A 13101-nucleotide genomic window follows, 5' to 3' on the forward strand; every position below is an offset into this window, starting at 1 on the left:
TAAGTTACTAAGATGACAGCCTTTTTATTAAAGTCTCATCATCAAAATCAAATTTGCAGAAGTAACTGAAACTAAACCAGGTGCTTCAATGAGTTCCTTCTGAGCAACCCTAGTGCTCATATTGAGGTCTGTTTAGTCTTTTTAGATTTTCAGGACTGAAATAAGATTTAGAGAATCCCAATTCAAATGCCAGTCTTTGCTTTCAAGTTCTTCCGTTGTTTTGGGAAATTTATTTATTTTCCTTGTATGTCAGTTTGCTATCTGAAAATAAGAGATGAAAGTACTTTCTACATCTGAATCTGTTTTGTGCTTAAAATGTTAGACTTTTTGAGGACAATGCCTCTTTCTGATACATTGTATTTACAGTGCTAGAATAATGGAGCCCTGATCTTTTGTCAGGTCCCTGAGCTCAGCTGTAAAAAATCAGTGGTGATACATAAGTAAAGAATCTTGGAAAACAAATGGCTAACACAGTGCTAGGATAATTTCCTCAGTGGTGCCCTAACCAGCCTTCTGTGCAGATGAAATATCAAAATAACTTGAAGAATGATGGCAGAAGTATAAATATTGGATAAGACTGAGTTTGAGAGGAGGGAGCAATATCCTGTCATTTCCAATGAGGCTCAGTAGAAAACTGCTGGGAAGAAAAGCAATACAAAATTTGTGGGTATGGGTAGAATCTAATTTTAGATCTGTTTACTACAATTAGGGAAAGCAGGAAAGCTTTCATGCCTAGCAAGCCCTTCTCTGAGTCATGAACCTTTGCAAGTCTGAAAGTTTACTTGCTATTTATTTTTGCTTTTTATTTTGGCTTAGTAAGAGAGTTATCTTTCTCTACAAACTTTTTATGAGTTATATACTTAGAGCATCATAGTTAATGACAGGAATATGTCAGCGGTCAGCACTGCTTGCTTTTTCTTGCTCGGTGATTTCTGAAGTGAAGTTGGATACCATACCATCTTGCTTGTTCTGTCAACACACAAATAGGGAGGAAGTACAGATCTCAAACTGCTCCTTATGTATTTCATTACAAACAATTTAAAAGCTGAAATGGCTTTCTGCAAGGTCTGTGTCTGTCGGGATCAATTCTGAGCATGTAACAGACGAGCTGGAATTCTGGGATTCTCATTTCCATAACGGTATTGTGCTTTGTGCTTTAAAAAATGGTGCATTGAAAAGGTAAGCAAGGTGAAATAAAATTTAGACCACTAAAGTAATCAAATAAACCACATGGCCAGAAAAAGATTTCTGTGGGTAGAAGTAAATTACTCGTATCACTTACAATGACACCTCTTCTCAGAAAAACTGATGGATGTTATGGCTGGGAGTTTTCAAAGAGGGGCTGAGCGCTGTTAAGGATTACAAAATTTATGTTCTTGCCTGAGACCCTTTTGTAGATCCGTCTCTGTCAATACTCTTGAACATGACTCACATCACCTGGAATTCCAGCAGTTTTATAATCTTGGTCCATGTGTGTCCTCTGCATCTTATCACTTTATTGCCCTTTATGAAGGCATCTTTGTTTGAGAAGCAACAGGCACAAGATTGTTGTCAGTCCTAAGATGCCATTTTAGCTCTACTGACAAGAGGGAAAACACAAAACTCCTCATTAAGGTTTTGGATTTCTTTTGGTGTCCCTTGTTTTAATTTTTTGGATCCCAGTTCTGCACAGGTCGTGTTTACATGAATCAGATTCAGAGTTTTAAAGCTCAGGCTATGTCGGATTCAGTCCTTAAGCTGCAAGCACTTTGAGGGCAGAAGTTGCTGTCACGTTTGTGCGCTGCATGGTGTTGTATATATGTTGGTGCTATACAAACCAAAGCAATGAGACCAAATTTACCCTTCAAAAGAATAAAACCTTTTGTAGGAAGTTATTTAGTTTCTTTGCATTACCAAAAGTTTGAATTTCTCTCATTACTAGAAATCCCTCTAATTTTAAACACAGTTCTTCGTATGACACAAGCAAGGTCAACATAGGAGAAAGAAGAGGAAGACAGAGAATGAAATTAATTAGCCAGGATGTAGAAGATTTATAGTTACCTTGCACCCCTCTAAGATCAAGGCAGCAGCTTTTGTCCATTCTGTCAGGCACAGGATGAAACTGTCACTCAGCAGAGGCACCTCTGCAGCACACAGGGAGATTGTATTAAAATGGCTTAATAGTGGTGCCTTGAAGTCCCTACTGACTGGCAGTTTTAAGGCCCACTGCTTTGCCGAGCAAGGCATTTCAGCTTGCTGACCATGAACAAATTGCTTTATGACCTGGCTAGACTGGGGTCTTGGAATAGACCAAAACCAGAACGCAGGTCCTCTGTTGCTGGCCCTCATAGATACAAGAGTGGGTGACTTTATGGGGTTTTTTTGGTCAGATAGCTCTGGCTCTGCTGGAGGGTTTCCAGGGCGTAATATAAGGGCAGGAATTATGTCTGCCTTTGCTTTGACCTTGGTGTCAGTTCTAACTCATCTTCTACGTCCACAACTTATTTATCAAACTCGTAACCTTTGACTTCTGTCCTTTGAAGTTCAACAAGGGCAAATGTAGAGTCCTATACCTGGGGAGGGGTAACCCCATGCACCAGTACAGGCTGGGGGTCAACCTACTGGAGAGCAGCTCTGCAGAGAAGGACCTGGGAGCTGTGGTGGGCAACAAGTTAGCCATGAGCCAGCCATGTGCCTTTGTGGCCAAGAAGGCCGATGGTGTCCTGGGGTGCATGAAGGAGAGTGTGGCCAGCAGGGTGAGGGAGGTTACCTTCCCTCTACTCTGCCCTGGTGCGGCCACATCTGGAGTGCTGTGTCTAGTTCTGGGCCCCCCAGTTCAAGAGGGACAGGGAACTACTGGAGAGAGTCCAGCAGAGGGCCATGAAGATGATGAGGGGACTGGAGCATCTCTCTCATATGAAAAGGCTGAGAGACCTGGGGCTCTTTAGCCTGCAGAAGAGAAGATTGAGAGGAGATCTTATCAATGCTTATAAACATCTAAAGGGTGGGTGTCAAGAGGATGGGGGCAGGTTGTTTTCAGTAGTGCCCAGTGACAGGACAAGGGGCAACGGGCACAAACTGGAGCACAGGACGTTCCACCTCAACATGAGGAAAAACTTCTTTACATTGAGGGTGACAGAGCACTGGAACAGGCTGCCCAGGGAGGTTGTGGAGTCTCTTTCCCTGGAGATATTCAAAACCCACCTGGACACCATCCTGTGCAACTTGCTGTAGGTGAACCTGCTTTAGCAAGGGCTGGGACTAGATGATCTCCTGAGGTCCCTTCCAACCCGTACCATTCTGTGACTCTGTGCCTCTCTGAAGCCTGAGTTTTGAAATTTCCCAGTCCCAAGGGCCAGTGTCTGTGAGGCAGAGGAGTGTGTGTTTGGGTCTTCTTACTCCATGGATGGAATAGATTAAGGCTGGTCCATTGCAGAAATTCTTGTTTCAGAGATGCACAGATTGCTTTTGCTACAGCTTTTCTCTTGCCTGTTGCTTCCATGCACATCTATCCCAGGACAGCTTGGGTCTGTCAGACCAATATTATCCCTATTTCATAAGTTACCAAGCAGGAAAAAAGTCCAGTGTTTGACATAATTGATTAAGTACCAGCAGATAGCTGAAAATAAGCAGTGATGTGACACTCTACTGACATGCAGAAGATCAGAAGCTCTCTGAGAGACACTGACAGCAGTTATGAGCAGTAATAAATTACCTCTGAAATCACTCAGTCATCAGCTGATGGAAAACTGTGGCTTGTCAGTGTCCTTGGCAATCTCAACCCCAGATTCCTTCTTTCCCTCACTAATGACAGTTGTTTCTGATGATTTCTTGTCCCCTTCTCCATCACAGCTGATGGCCTCATTACTGCTCGACTTAGCCAGCTGCCTGTTAACGTACCAGCAATGGAAAGCGTGGAGGCATGAGGGCAGCAGCCTCCAGCTGCTTGCTAGATATCCTTGAGTGGTATTTATCAGGCCTGTGTCACTGTTAGCAATACAACCCTGACTCTGCTAACAGCTTCTAATTGGGCTGTTTCTGCCAAATGCCAGGGAAAGTGAGCAGTTGGTGCAGTAACGACATGCTGTCATTCCCTGTGCGTGCAGCTCAATGTCCCACTGAAGTATTTTCTGAGAAAGTATCTTTGTTTTCCTTTCAGCAAACCCCTGTGAGCTCCACTGTCGCCCAGTAGACGGCCATTTTTCAGAGAAGATGCTTGATGCGGTCACTGATGGTACTCCTTGCTTTGAAGGAAGGCACAGCCGAGATATCTGTATTAATGGCATGTGTAAGGTATTGGGTATGTTTGCATGTTTCTTTCTCTACAGTTTTATTTTATAAAGTTGTGGGAAAATGTTTAACAAATTTTTATGGAGGATCAAGGCCAAGTACTCCATTTTATCACGTTTTTAATGATCGTGGAAACAAGTTTATAGAAATAGTTTTTCCAAGTAGTCATAAGAGTTGTTTCCATCCTTTTTAATGAATCCATTAGACTTGAGTGCTAATTACTTTTGGTACCTTTTAACTCCTCTCTTCTTCTTAAGTTATTTTAAAACATCGATTTAAGAAAATCTGTTTGCTTCTGATGAGATGTTTTCACAAAGGATTGTAGCTTTAGGGTTGTAATTGGTGTCACCACTGTCTGTGCTTTCTTTAATGAAAATGCATTTTAACATTACACATTATGTAGCAGTTCTGAACTGACTTGTAATAGGATCAGATGTTTGCACTTGAGGGCAGTAAAAATTATTTTCGTTTGTAACAGTAAATTGAATACTGCTATGCAGTAAGATAACAGGCAAACCCAGAGTATATGGTTAATATTAATGATGTTCTGTTTATTGAAGAATAAGTATAAAGTTCTCTGCATGTTCTGCATGTTGATAGTAGCTTTCCCAGGATGATGTGTGTGTTTGTGGCATTTGAAGGTGTGTTCTGTAAATGCTGTAACACCCACAGTCTTAGCATTTGTTTTAGTGAATTTCTCATCAATAAAATGAGTACGTTACTTGTAGGGGATGTATTTACAACTGTGATTTATTTCTTCAAACTGGGGATTTGTGTCCTGTACCCCCTTGAAGCCTGATTGCTTTTTTTTTGCCTTTAACATCTTTGGAAACAAAAGCAGGACTTGATGTCTTGTGGAAACTACATTAGCTTATTGTAGGGACCTTGGGATTGAGTGTCTTAAGTCATTGAATCATATAAAAATACAACTAGAAGGGACTACAAGAAGTAATTTGTTTCGTCCCTTTACAGAATCATGTTCCTTTTTTGACATTTTTCACATTCTTTTCTTAAAGACTTCTAGTAATGGAAACTCCACATTTTTAATAGGACATTGGTATACCCTCTTTAAAGACTTTCTATTTTAGTAGAATGCTGGTGCCTCAGGGAGCAACAATAAATTATTTGTTTTAAGATTTCCTTGCAGGATATGCATTTGTGAAAGGGAGTTACTGAGACCCTGCTCAAATTCACAGAGAGTCTGTTTGACTTTGCTGAGGGCCAGGATGGGCCTTTTAACTACGGGGTGAAAGACCTGACCTGGCCTTAAGCAATTCAAGTCAGGTGGAAACTCATCTTTAACACGTTGAAATGTGTAGTAAACATTGCATATCATGGCAGTGCTTTTGACATTCACTTGGAAGAGGCTAAGTGCTAAACTCAGAAGGCTGTCTTTGTGTTGTTACACTTCCATTTTCTGATTTCCAGCCCAAATGGACTGGGATCACTATGGTTACTTTTAGTTTCCATATGCTTTCTGTATTGAACCTTGCCTGTGACAGTTCAAATTTATACCTATTTTAGAAACAGCAAAACTTAATTCATCAGAAGCAGTAGATCAGTGGTGAAAGGAAAGCTAATTCTAATTGCCGTTTGTAGATGCTAGATAATACTTTAGCATTAGTAGTTCTGGGGACCGAAAGCTTTTTTTTAGATTTCCTCCAAGGTACAGGTGCTATCTTAAATATGGTTTGGACAGCGTTTAACATGTTGACTACTGCTTCACGTTTGACAAACATTTAATTGGAGTCAGAATCACAGAGTGAACAATATAATCATGCAACAGCCACAAATGAGACCAAATGATGAACAGCTAACCCAAATAGCTCAGATTTCTGAAAGACAGTGTGCTTTTTTCTGAAGTAGGTACCCAACATAACTTGAGGAGAAGCTTTTTCGAATGTCTCCATATAATTCACTAGTAATGTAGTCCAGCTAGTTAAACAAAATACATACATTACAGATCACAATGAATAAATCTGGAAATGCGTTTAATATGATTAGTCTGGTACTTCATTCTTGTACTCCAGTAACAACATGTTGCTCATGAAGTGAAAAGGGAGTTCACAAACTTTAGTAGTGATGTCTGTTAAAGCCCTGTTCTGGTTTTCAGTACTGTATCTTGGAAAAACACTTCACATTCATTCTGGATACTGAAATAAGACTTCACTTACGTCTGAAATTGAGCAAAAAAATAGCATGGTGAGATGTCGTACATTAGATCCATGGTCCATATCACTCACATATGTTTGATGTGCAGATTAGCTATTTTTTAGCAATCAAGTTCAGTGTTTTCCTAGTGGATCCATCAAAACAAGATAGGTAGACTCAGATTCAATCAAGAATTTAACCTCCTAATTTCAGCTGATTTCAGTCTGATTTTGCAGCCTGCCATGGTTTTGTTTGGAGCAAATGTTCTTACCTGGATGGCTAAGTGGGGATTGAGATGCTTCATTTTAGCTGCCTGAGGTATGCTGGATGCTTTCCTAGCCACCTTGGCAAAGCCATAATGTGCACTTCAGGTGGGAAGTAAGTATGGACAGACAGTAGCGCTGATTCACTCGGTCCTTGCAATTTATCCAATATATGGGTCCTAATTTTTTAGAAGTGCTGCCTATGCCTCAGTGCAGAAGGAAGCCTTACAGGTGAGGGGTTGTTGGTATGGTATTGCTTTAGAACTTGACGCATCAATTCAAAGACAAGCTAGAATTCTTAACTCATTTGAGGGCCTGACATATACAATAGCTGGGTCCTCTCTCAGCTTTGTCCTTAGAAGAGGAGTTTCCTAAACAGATGTAATGCCGTTTAGCCACTCAGTGCTGGAACCAGTGGCTGCAAAGTGGCATTCTCAAATCTACATGCCTGCAGTTACAACCAAGTTTTGTTCCATGGTGGTGCTAATAAGGACACGATTGATGCAGCCCTCTTAATGTTTTTAGTATATTTGCACCCAGTCTGGCCTTATTTCAGGTACCTTCTTAGACCCTCTGCTGTCATGATGTCTGACTTACAAAGAGCTTTGAGTGGAGGGGGTCCACAAGATCTGTCAGTAATTTAATCTAAAATCATCAAGATATACCATGATTAGTTTGCTGTTTAACCATATTCCTCTGCAGTCATCCTTTGAGTGTCACTTCTTTCCCTTTATTTAGAAGATCTTTAAAGCACATATCCTATCTCCCTGTGTTTTGAATTATGCATCACAAGTGCACTTCTTAGTAGATCAGTCAGTTGCTCCCCTGGTGTTAATAAGCAAAGATACTGCCACCGGAGTAAGTTTGTTGAGCACTGGTACATACATGACTGAAGAGTTTGGTTAAATACAAGCCATGGCATCATCTAAAAGTAAAGGGTTACGTGGTGTATGCACTGAGAGTGTGCAGGCGCTGAGGGTGGAGGACCTGACATCTCTGCTGTTTCTAGCAAGCATTCATCTCCTGCAGAGAATTTTAATAGGCTTAAATGACCTTCAGTTGTTGTGTTGAGAGACTTAACATTTTATTGGAGAATTACACAGCTGTGTAGTTACTAGAGAGGAAAATGTATTTTTTTTTCTCTTGCTGAAAAGCAGATTGTAAATCTCAGATTTTTTGTAGTAGCTTTACTACCTCTTACTATGGTTCAGTCTCCCCTTCCCGCTGCTAGCCCAACAGTACGTTGATTCAGACCTATCTAGACAAATTATAAGAGAAATAAGCACATCAGGACACACTTCTCCTGTTCAAGGCAGGATCACCACCAACATGACATGAACATCATTTCCTTGTTTGGAAACCAGTGGGGCAGACAAATGGAAGGAAGAGCTGAAAAGCGCAATGTAGCATCCACGTAACTTTGGTACTCAGGCAGTACATCCAGGTTATAGCCTTCAGCAACAGCAAGGGGTTTTTGTATCTACCCCCCGCTGCCAATCTGACACAGGAGTCTCTCTCTCTGGAAGCAGCAAAATAGTAATATCTCTGTCTATTTTCCCTTTAGTCACTGAGCAGCACGAAAGAAATTGTTCCTCCTTCCTGCAATGCAGCCAGGAAATTCAGGTCATTGTTTCTGCCCCCACACTGTGTGCTGGGACCAGAAATAAAGCTGGTCTCAGGTGCGTCAAAAAGGCTGTTGGTGAATGGGGCAATGGCAAACGGCTGCATGAAGGGATGCTAATTTGTGCTGCACATGCTATGGCACACAGTGGTTGCTGTAGTACAGCTTGTTTCACTGGCAAAGGGTGCACAAGGACATATGCGTGCAAGAGAATCAGAGCCTAATTGCTGCTGATGTTTTTCTTGTTCTATAACCTGCATTTAGTCTCCAGATCCCTTTTAACAGGCAACCTGGCAGAAATTTGAGGCACATTATTTAAGGCAGTTTTAGAAAACATGGCTACTGCATCTACAAGAATCAAAAGAATGAGGAAAGCAAGTAAAATGGAGGAGAGAGCATCTAGAAATTAATCTAATGGATGACAAAAATAATGTAATATTCACTGGAGCGGGAAAATAAAACATGGCCTGGAAATTAAAGTTCATGTAAATGTACTTAGAATGAATGACTGCTGAAGCTGTTTCTTCTCATACATGAGAATATACACTTTGTCATCGAATTGTAAGATCGGGCCCTGTTGCTAGATATGAAGGTCATTGCACCACCAGCAGCATCCCAGAGCTAGGGAATAAAATGAAGGCTTTACTGTGACACAGTAAATTGCCTGTCCTACCACAGTTGTCTGCAGTGCCTCATTCTTGGGGATCCCTGCACCCCACCCTGCCATAGGTAAGGCTGTGATCTCTGATCAGATGTAAGCTATATTTCAGATATCAGAGGAAAAACAAAACAAGCTTCTGTGGTTGTAACTGAAAGGGACAAAGGGATTCTGTTCATGTCACGGCCATGTTGTATTTTGATGCCACAGATGTGTTACTAAAGGAAATGTATGGCCAAATGGGAAAGATCTGAGCCGATTCTGACTGAGCTGTTACAGAGTACAGCCCATTGACACCCCAAACACAAGAAAGTGATGATACTGTGGTGCTGCTATCAGACTCATTTGCTAGTGCCAGTGCAGTAGTTCAGGATTAATTTGTTCAGCATTTGGGGATTTGTACACTACACAGTACTCAAAAGGGAAATATGCTCAGTAGTGTTAATTTCAAAATGTCCGATTGACAGCCTGAACTAGATAAATTATTTCTGGTGGAACCACTCAAACAAGCATGAACAGTAAATGAAGATGAACAGAAACCTTTTCAAGAACATGCGTTTTCTATCAGAAAATGCTAATTTGGCAAAAATTATACAATCTGAAGACAAGTTTTTATTTTAAGAAGTTCAACAGAGAAACTCCAAAGTACTCATTAATAATATTTTATGATAGCAGAACATGAAGCATAAGGGTTCCCTTTCCAGATTTTCCTCAACTTTCTGTTTAATAGTGAATGTATGCGTAGAATAGAAAATAAACTTCAACTTCAGGACTCTATAGAGAAGCTGGTTACGCCTCTGGTCTAATAATAAACCTGACAACAATTACTTTACTAACTGTGTGTAGATGATTAACATGTACTGATAGTACAGTAAATACACTGCAGAATGCATCTCTTTAAGAAAATAGCTACACACCTACCTCTTTGAATTCATAGGAAGTGTTAAATATAAACTGCAGTGCATCTGTAGACAGCGGGTGAAGATCAGATCTGAGCTCTTGGCAAGATAAAGAAACATCCTACACTTATCACACTGGTATCCGTGTACTCTGAATACTTCATTAAATCCATCCTTGGTCAAATAACTACGTGCTTGGAGGCAAAAATGTAGTCACCTTCTTAAAGTCTGCTTATCTCTGTAACATTATGTACTGCTCATAACCGTGGTCCTTGGTGCCAAGACGTGTCTGTATGAAAGGCATTACAAAACCTTCCCTTTTTTTGAAAGCAGCCTTTTGCTGAAAGGAGAGAGAAGCTGAGGCTACTACAGAAGCTCTTGTCATGACCATTGTTTTTCAGAGCAGGTATCAAAGGTGCTGGCTAAGTGTTGACATTGTGATGGATGAGTCTGTTTTGAATCCTCTGTAAAAATGCAAGTGACCTGTTTAACACCGTTTGTAATTGGAGGCCTTTCCTTGCTTCAGTTTTTGCAGCTTCTCTAGCGCTTAGTTAAAACACTGGTGCATAGAGGAAAAGTTCAGGTGTTTCTTGAGCTTAAAATGACAGAAAAATATTGGAGAATGCAGGAGGCTTTATGCCTAAATTAGTCTAATAGATAGATTTTCCTGTCAGAAGCTTACAGAAGATTACAGTAGCTGATGTACTGAAGGTTTAGGCAAGGAAGAAGTTCTGGGCTGACTCATTCATGAATAAGTTTTTCTTTCACTTTCTCTCACTTTTTCAGCGTGAGATGGAAAATGAGTCTTTACCAGAACTTTATCTTGACCCATTCTGCCATGCTGACAAGCTGGAGAAGCAGCTATCATGAGTATAAAACTTCATGCCTGCTGAAGAGTTTCTTTTTGCCAGGTGGTTTGACTGCAGTAGAGGTTCTGCACTGTCTGATGGCCACAAAAAGCTGACACAGAGATATCAGTTACTGCGTTATATACCTGGGAATCCACGGATGCTTCTATCCCATGAGAAAGCAGACAAAAATCCTGGATCTCTTGGCCAGTCCTAGATGTTTAGAACATTTGGGTGACATATTTCCATCTCAAGTAACTGGACACTGCTGTAGTTTGTTTTATGACATGGTGGTGGTTTGTTGCTTGTTTGTTTGTTTTTCACCTTCATATAATACACATGAGTTTGACCTAGATATAACAATCTCTACTATTAGTTTGTTTATATGGGGTATATACTCTTCTACAAAATTGATTCTCTCCCTTCTAAGAAGAGCAGAGTACACTGAAGGCAGCAATACATAAGCTCTGAGTGTTTCATTGTGGAGGCCACATTTATACTGAAACTGTTTTTCCTTCTAGGCTGTTGGCTGTGATTATGAGATAAATTCCAACGCAACTGAAGACCAGTGTGGAGTTTGCCTGGGAGATGGCTCTGCTTGTCGTACAGTGAAGATGATGTTTAATCAAAGTGAAGGATTTGGTAAAATGGGTTCTTCTTTTAAACTGTTCAGTTGGTGAAGTCATTTCTCTACATAGAAAGGATTAAGCAATTCTCATGGCAAACTGAGTGATCAATCTGCATAGGAAATTGTAAATGGAAGTTTCACAGTGAATCATGCTTCTACCAGAAAAGATCTGTGGTCTGTGCTTTTTAAGTTCACCTTGTCTAATAAAAAATATGTAAGAGACTTAAGAGGCCCTACACAAGTTACCCAGATAATGATAAAACCCAAAATAGCAAGTGCATTTACAAAATGAATGTAATTTACCACCTTGGAAAATCTGGACCGAATCTCTGGATGGTGTAAAGGACCAAGAAAATGCTGAAGTGAGTGGTTTGGGGATTCATTTCTAAGTGTCATAAATCTGATACCATTTGGTGGTGACCATGTGCCACCTCTTCCCCATGCAGCACTTTGAACCTCTGGTTGCTCTAAATTTTTCTGTGGGATGCCTCTGGCTAGAAAGAGGAGAAAAGTAACTTCCTGCAGGGTTAAGGTGGTCTGAATCAGTACTTGGAGGACTCAGCCTTTTTTCACTGACAGTGGTGAGACATTCAGGCTTTAGGTTGCCTTGTGTGGAATGAATGGGAGCCAGAGAGTCTAGAAGAGGGAGTGGGAGACTAAATTTGAATGGGAACCTCGGCAGCGAGCTGGAGATGGAAGAGACAGCCAGGATGAACAGCTTTGAATGGGAAACCAGGACAGGAGGGGGAGAGATGAGAAGACAGGGTGCTGACGAGTGTGCTTAGAGTAAGGTCTGTGGCTGAAGAAAGAGGCTGGTTCAGAGGTGAGAAGTCTCAAGAGCAGTAATTGGTACTGTGCTAGTGAGGAGGGAGAAACTGTGGTGAGGCTGTGGCTTTGGCTGGCTTTTGGGTTTGTGGAGTTTTTAAATAAAATTATTCTGATTTGCAGAAATATGATCTGTACAAGTAATTTACAGCTGGTTTGATAAGACTACCCAAATTTTAGGATAAAAGCACTTTTAATATTTCAGGGTTTTTTTCTGTACTGTGTACTTGGATTTGCTTTCCTCTGCTCTGTATCCCACAGGTGAACTGTGAAGATGCCTGCAACCATGCAGCAGTGCAGGTTGTGTATGTGTGTGACTTACAAAGGAAAATCTAGAGCTCCTTCTGCTCAAATACTACAGTAATCCTCCAGCTTTTGATCTTTTACTTCTGCCACACTAAAATTCATGCTGCCTTTGAATGTATGTGGGTTTTACAAGGCTGCGGATGATGTGAAGTTTGTTTTCAAATAACAGTTTTACTAAAAAGGTGCAGTACTGTAACACACAGGAGGACAAGTGCCTCTTATTTTATTTAAATTAATTTTGTGTTTTATCTTCACTTAGTTTTTCCTTGCCCCAAGATTTAGTAAGACTCACTAACAGATACTGCTGAGGGATACTGAGTTTTAAGTAAAATTATTTAATTGCTTTCTTTAGATTCGGTAAATAATTGATTGATTCTTTATATTCTTTCCGTTCTACAGACGTTGACTTCATTGCAGACAAAATAAGGAAAAGTGTCAGGAAAGGCAGAGGTGGGTGGGCTCTTCAGCTTGTCAGACAACATGTGGATCTCGCTGATGTTGACAGGTGCTAAACTGACAATAGGAAAATGGTTTTGTTCACAGTATCTGGCTTCTTTTTGTCTCTGACAGGTACTGTGGTGTTTGGTCTTGCAGTACAGATCTATGTCAGAGTGGCTGCTGGACAGTTTATGT

The 13101-nt window shown here is 40.7% G+C and overlaps 1 protein-coding gene across 1 annotated transcript in view; it reads left to right on the forward strand.

The window, feature by feature from the left end:
- ADAMTS12 (ADAM metallopeptidase with thrombospondin type 1 motif 12) overlaps positions 1-13101 on the forward strand; it is a 165090-nt gene that overhangs the window by 106300 nt on the left and 45689 nt on the right. The window contains exons 13-14 of the mRNA XM_086479490.1: positions 4139-4272; positions 11231-11351. Coding sequence (XP_086335616.1) covers positions 4139-4272; positions 11231-11351 — 255 coding nt within the window. The remainder of the gene's footprint in view (positions 1-4138; positions 4273-11230; positions 11352-13101) is intronic.

This window comes from Leptosomus discolor, chromosome Z (genome assembly GCF_034619465.1).
Source record: "Leptosomus discolor isolate bLepDis1 chromosome Z, bLepDis1.hap2, whole genome shotgun sequence".
Classification (NCBI taxonomy): Eukaryota; Metazoa; Chordata; class Aves; order Leptosomiformes; family Leptosomidae; genus Leptosomus; species Leptosomus discolor.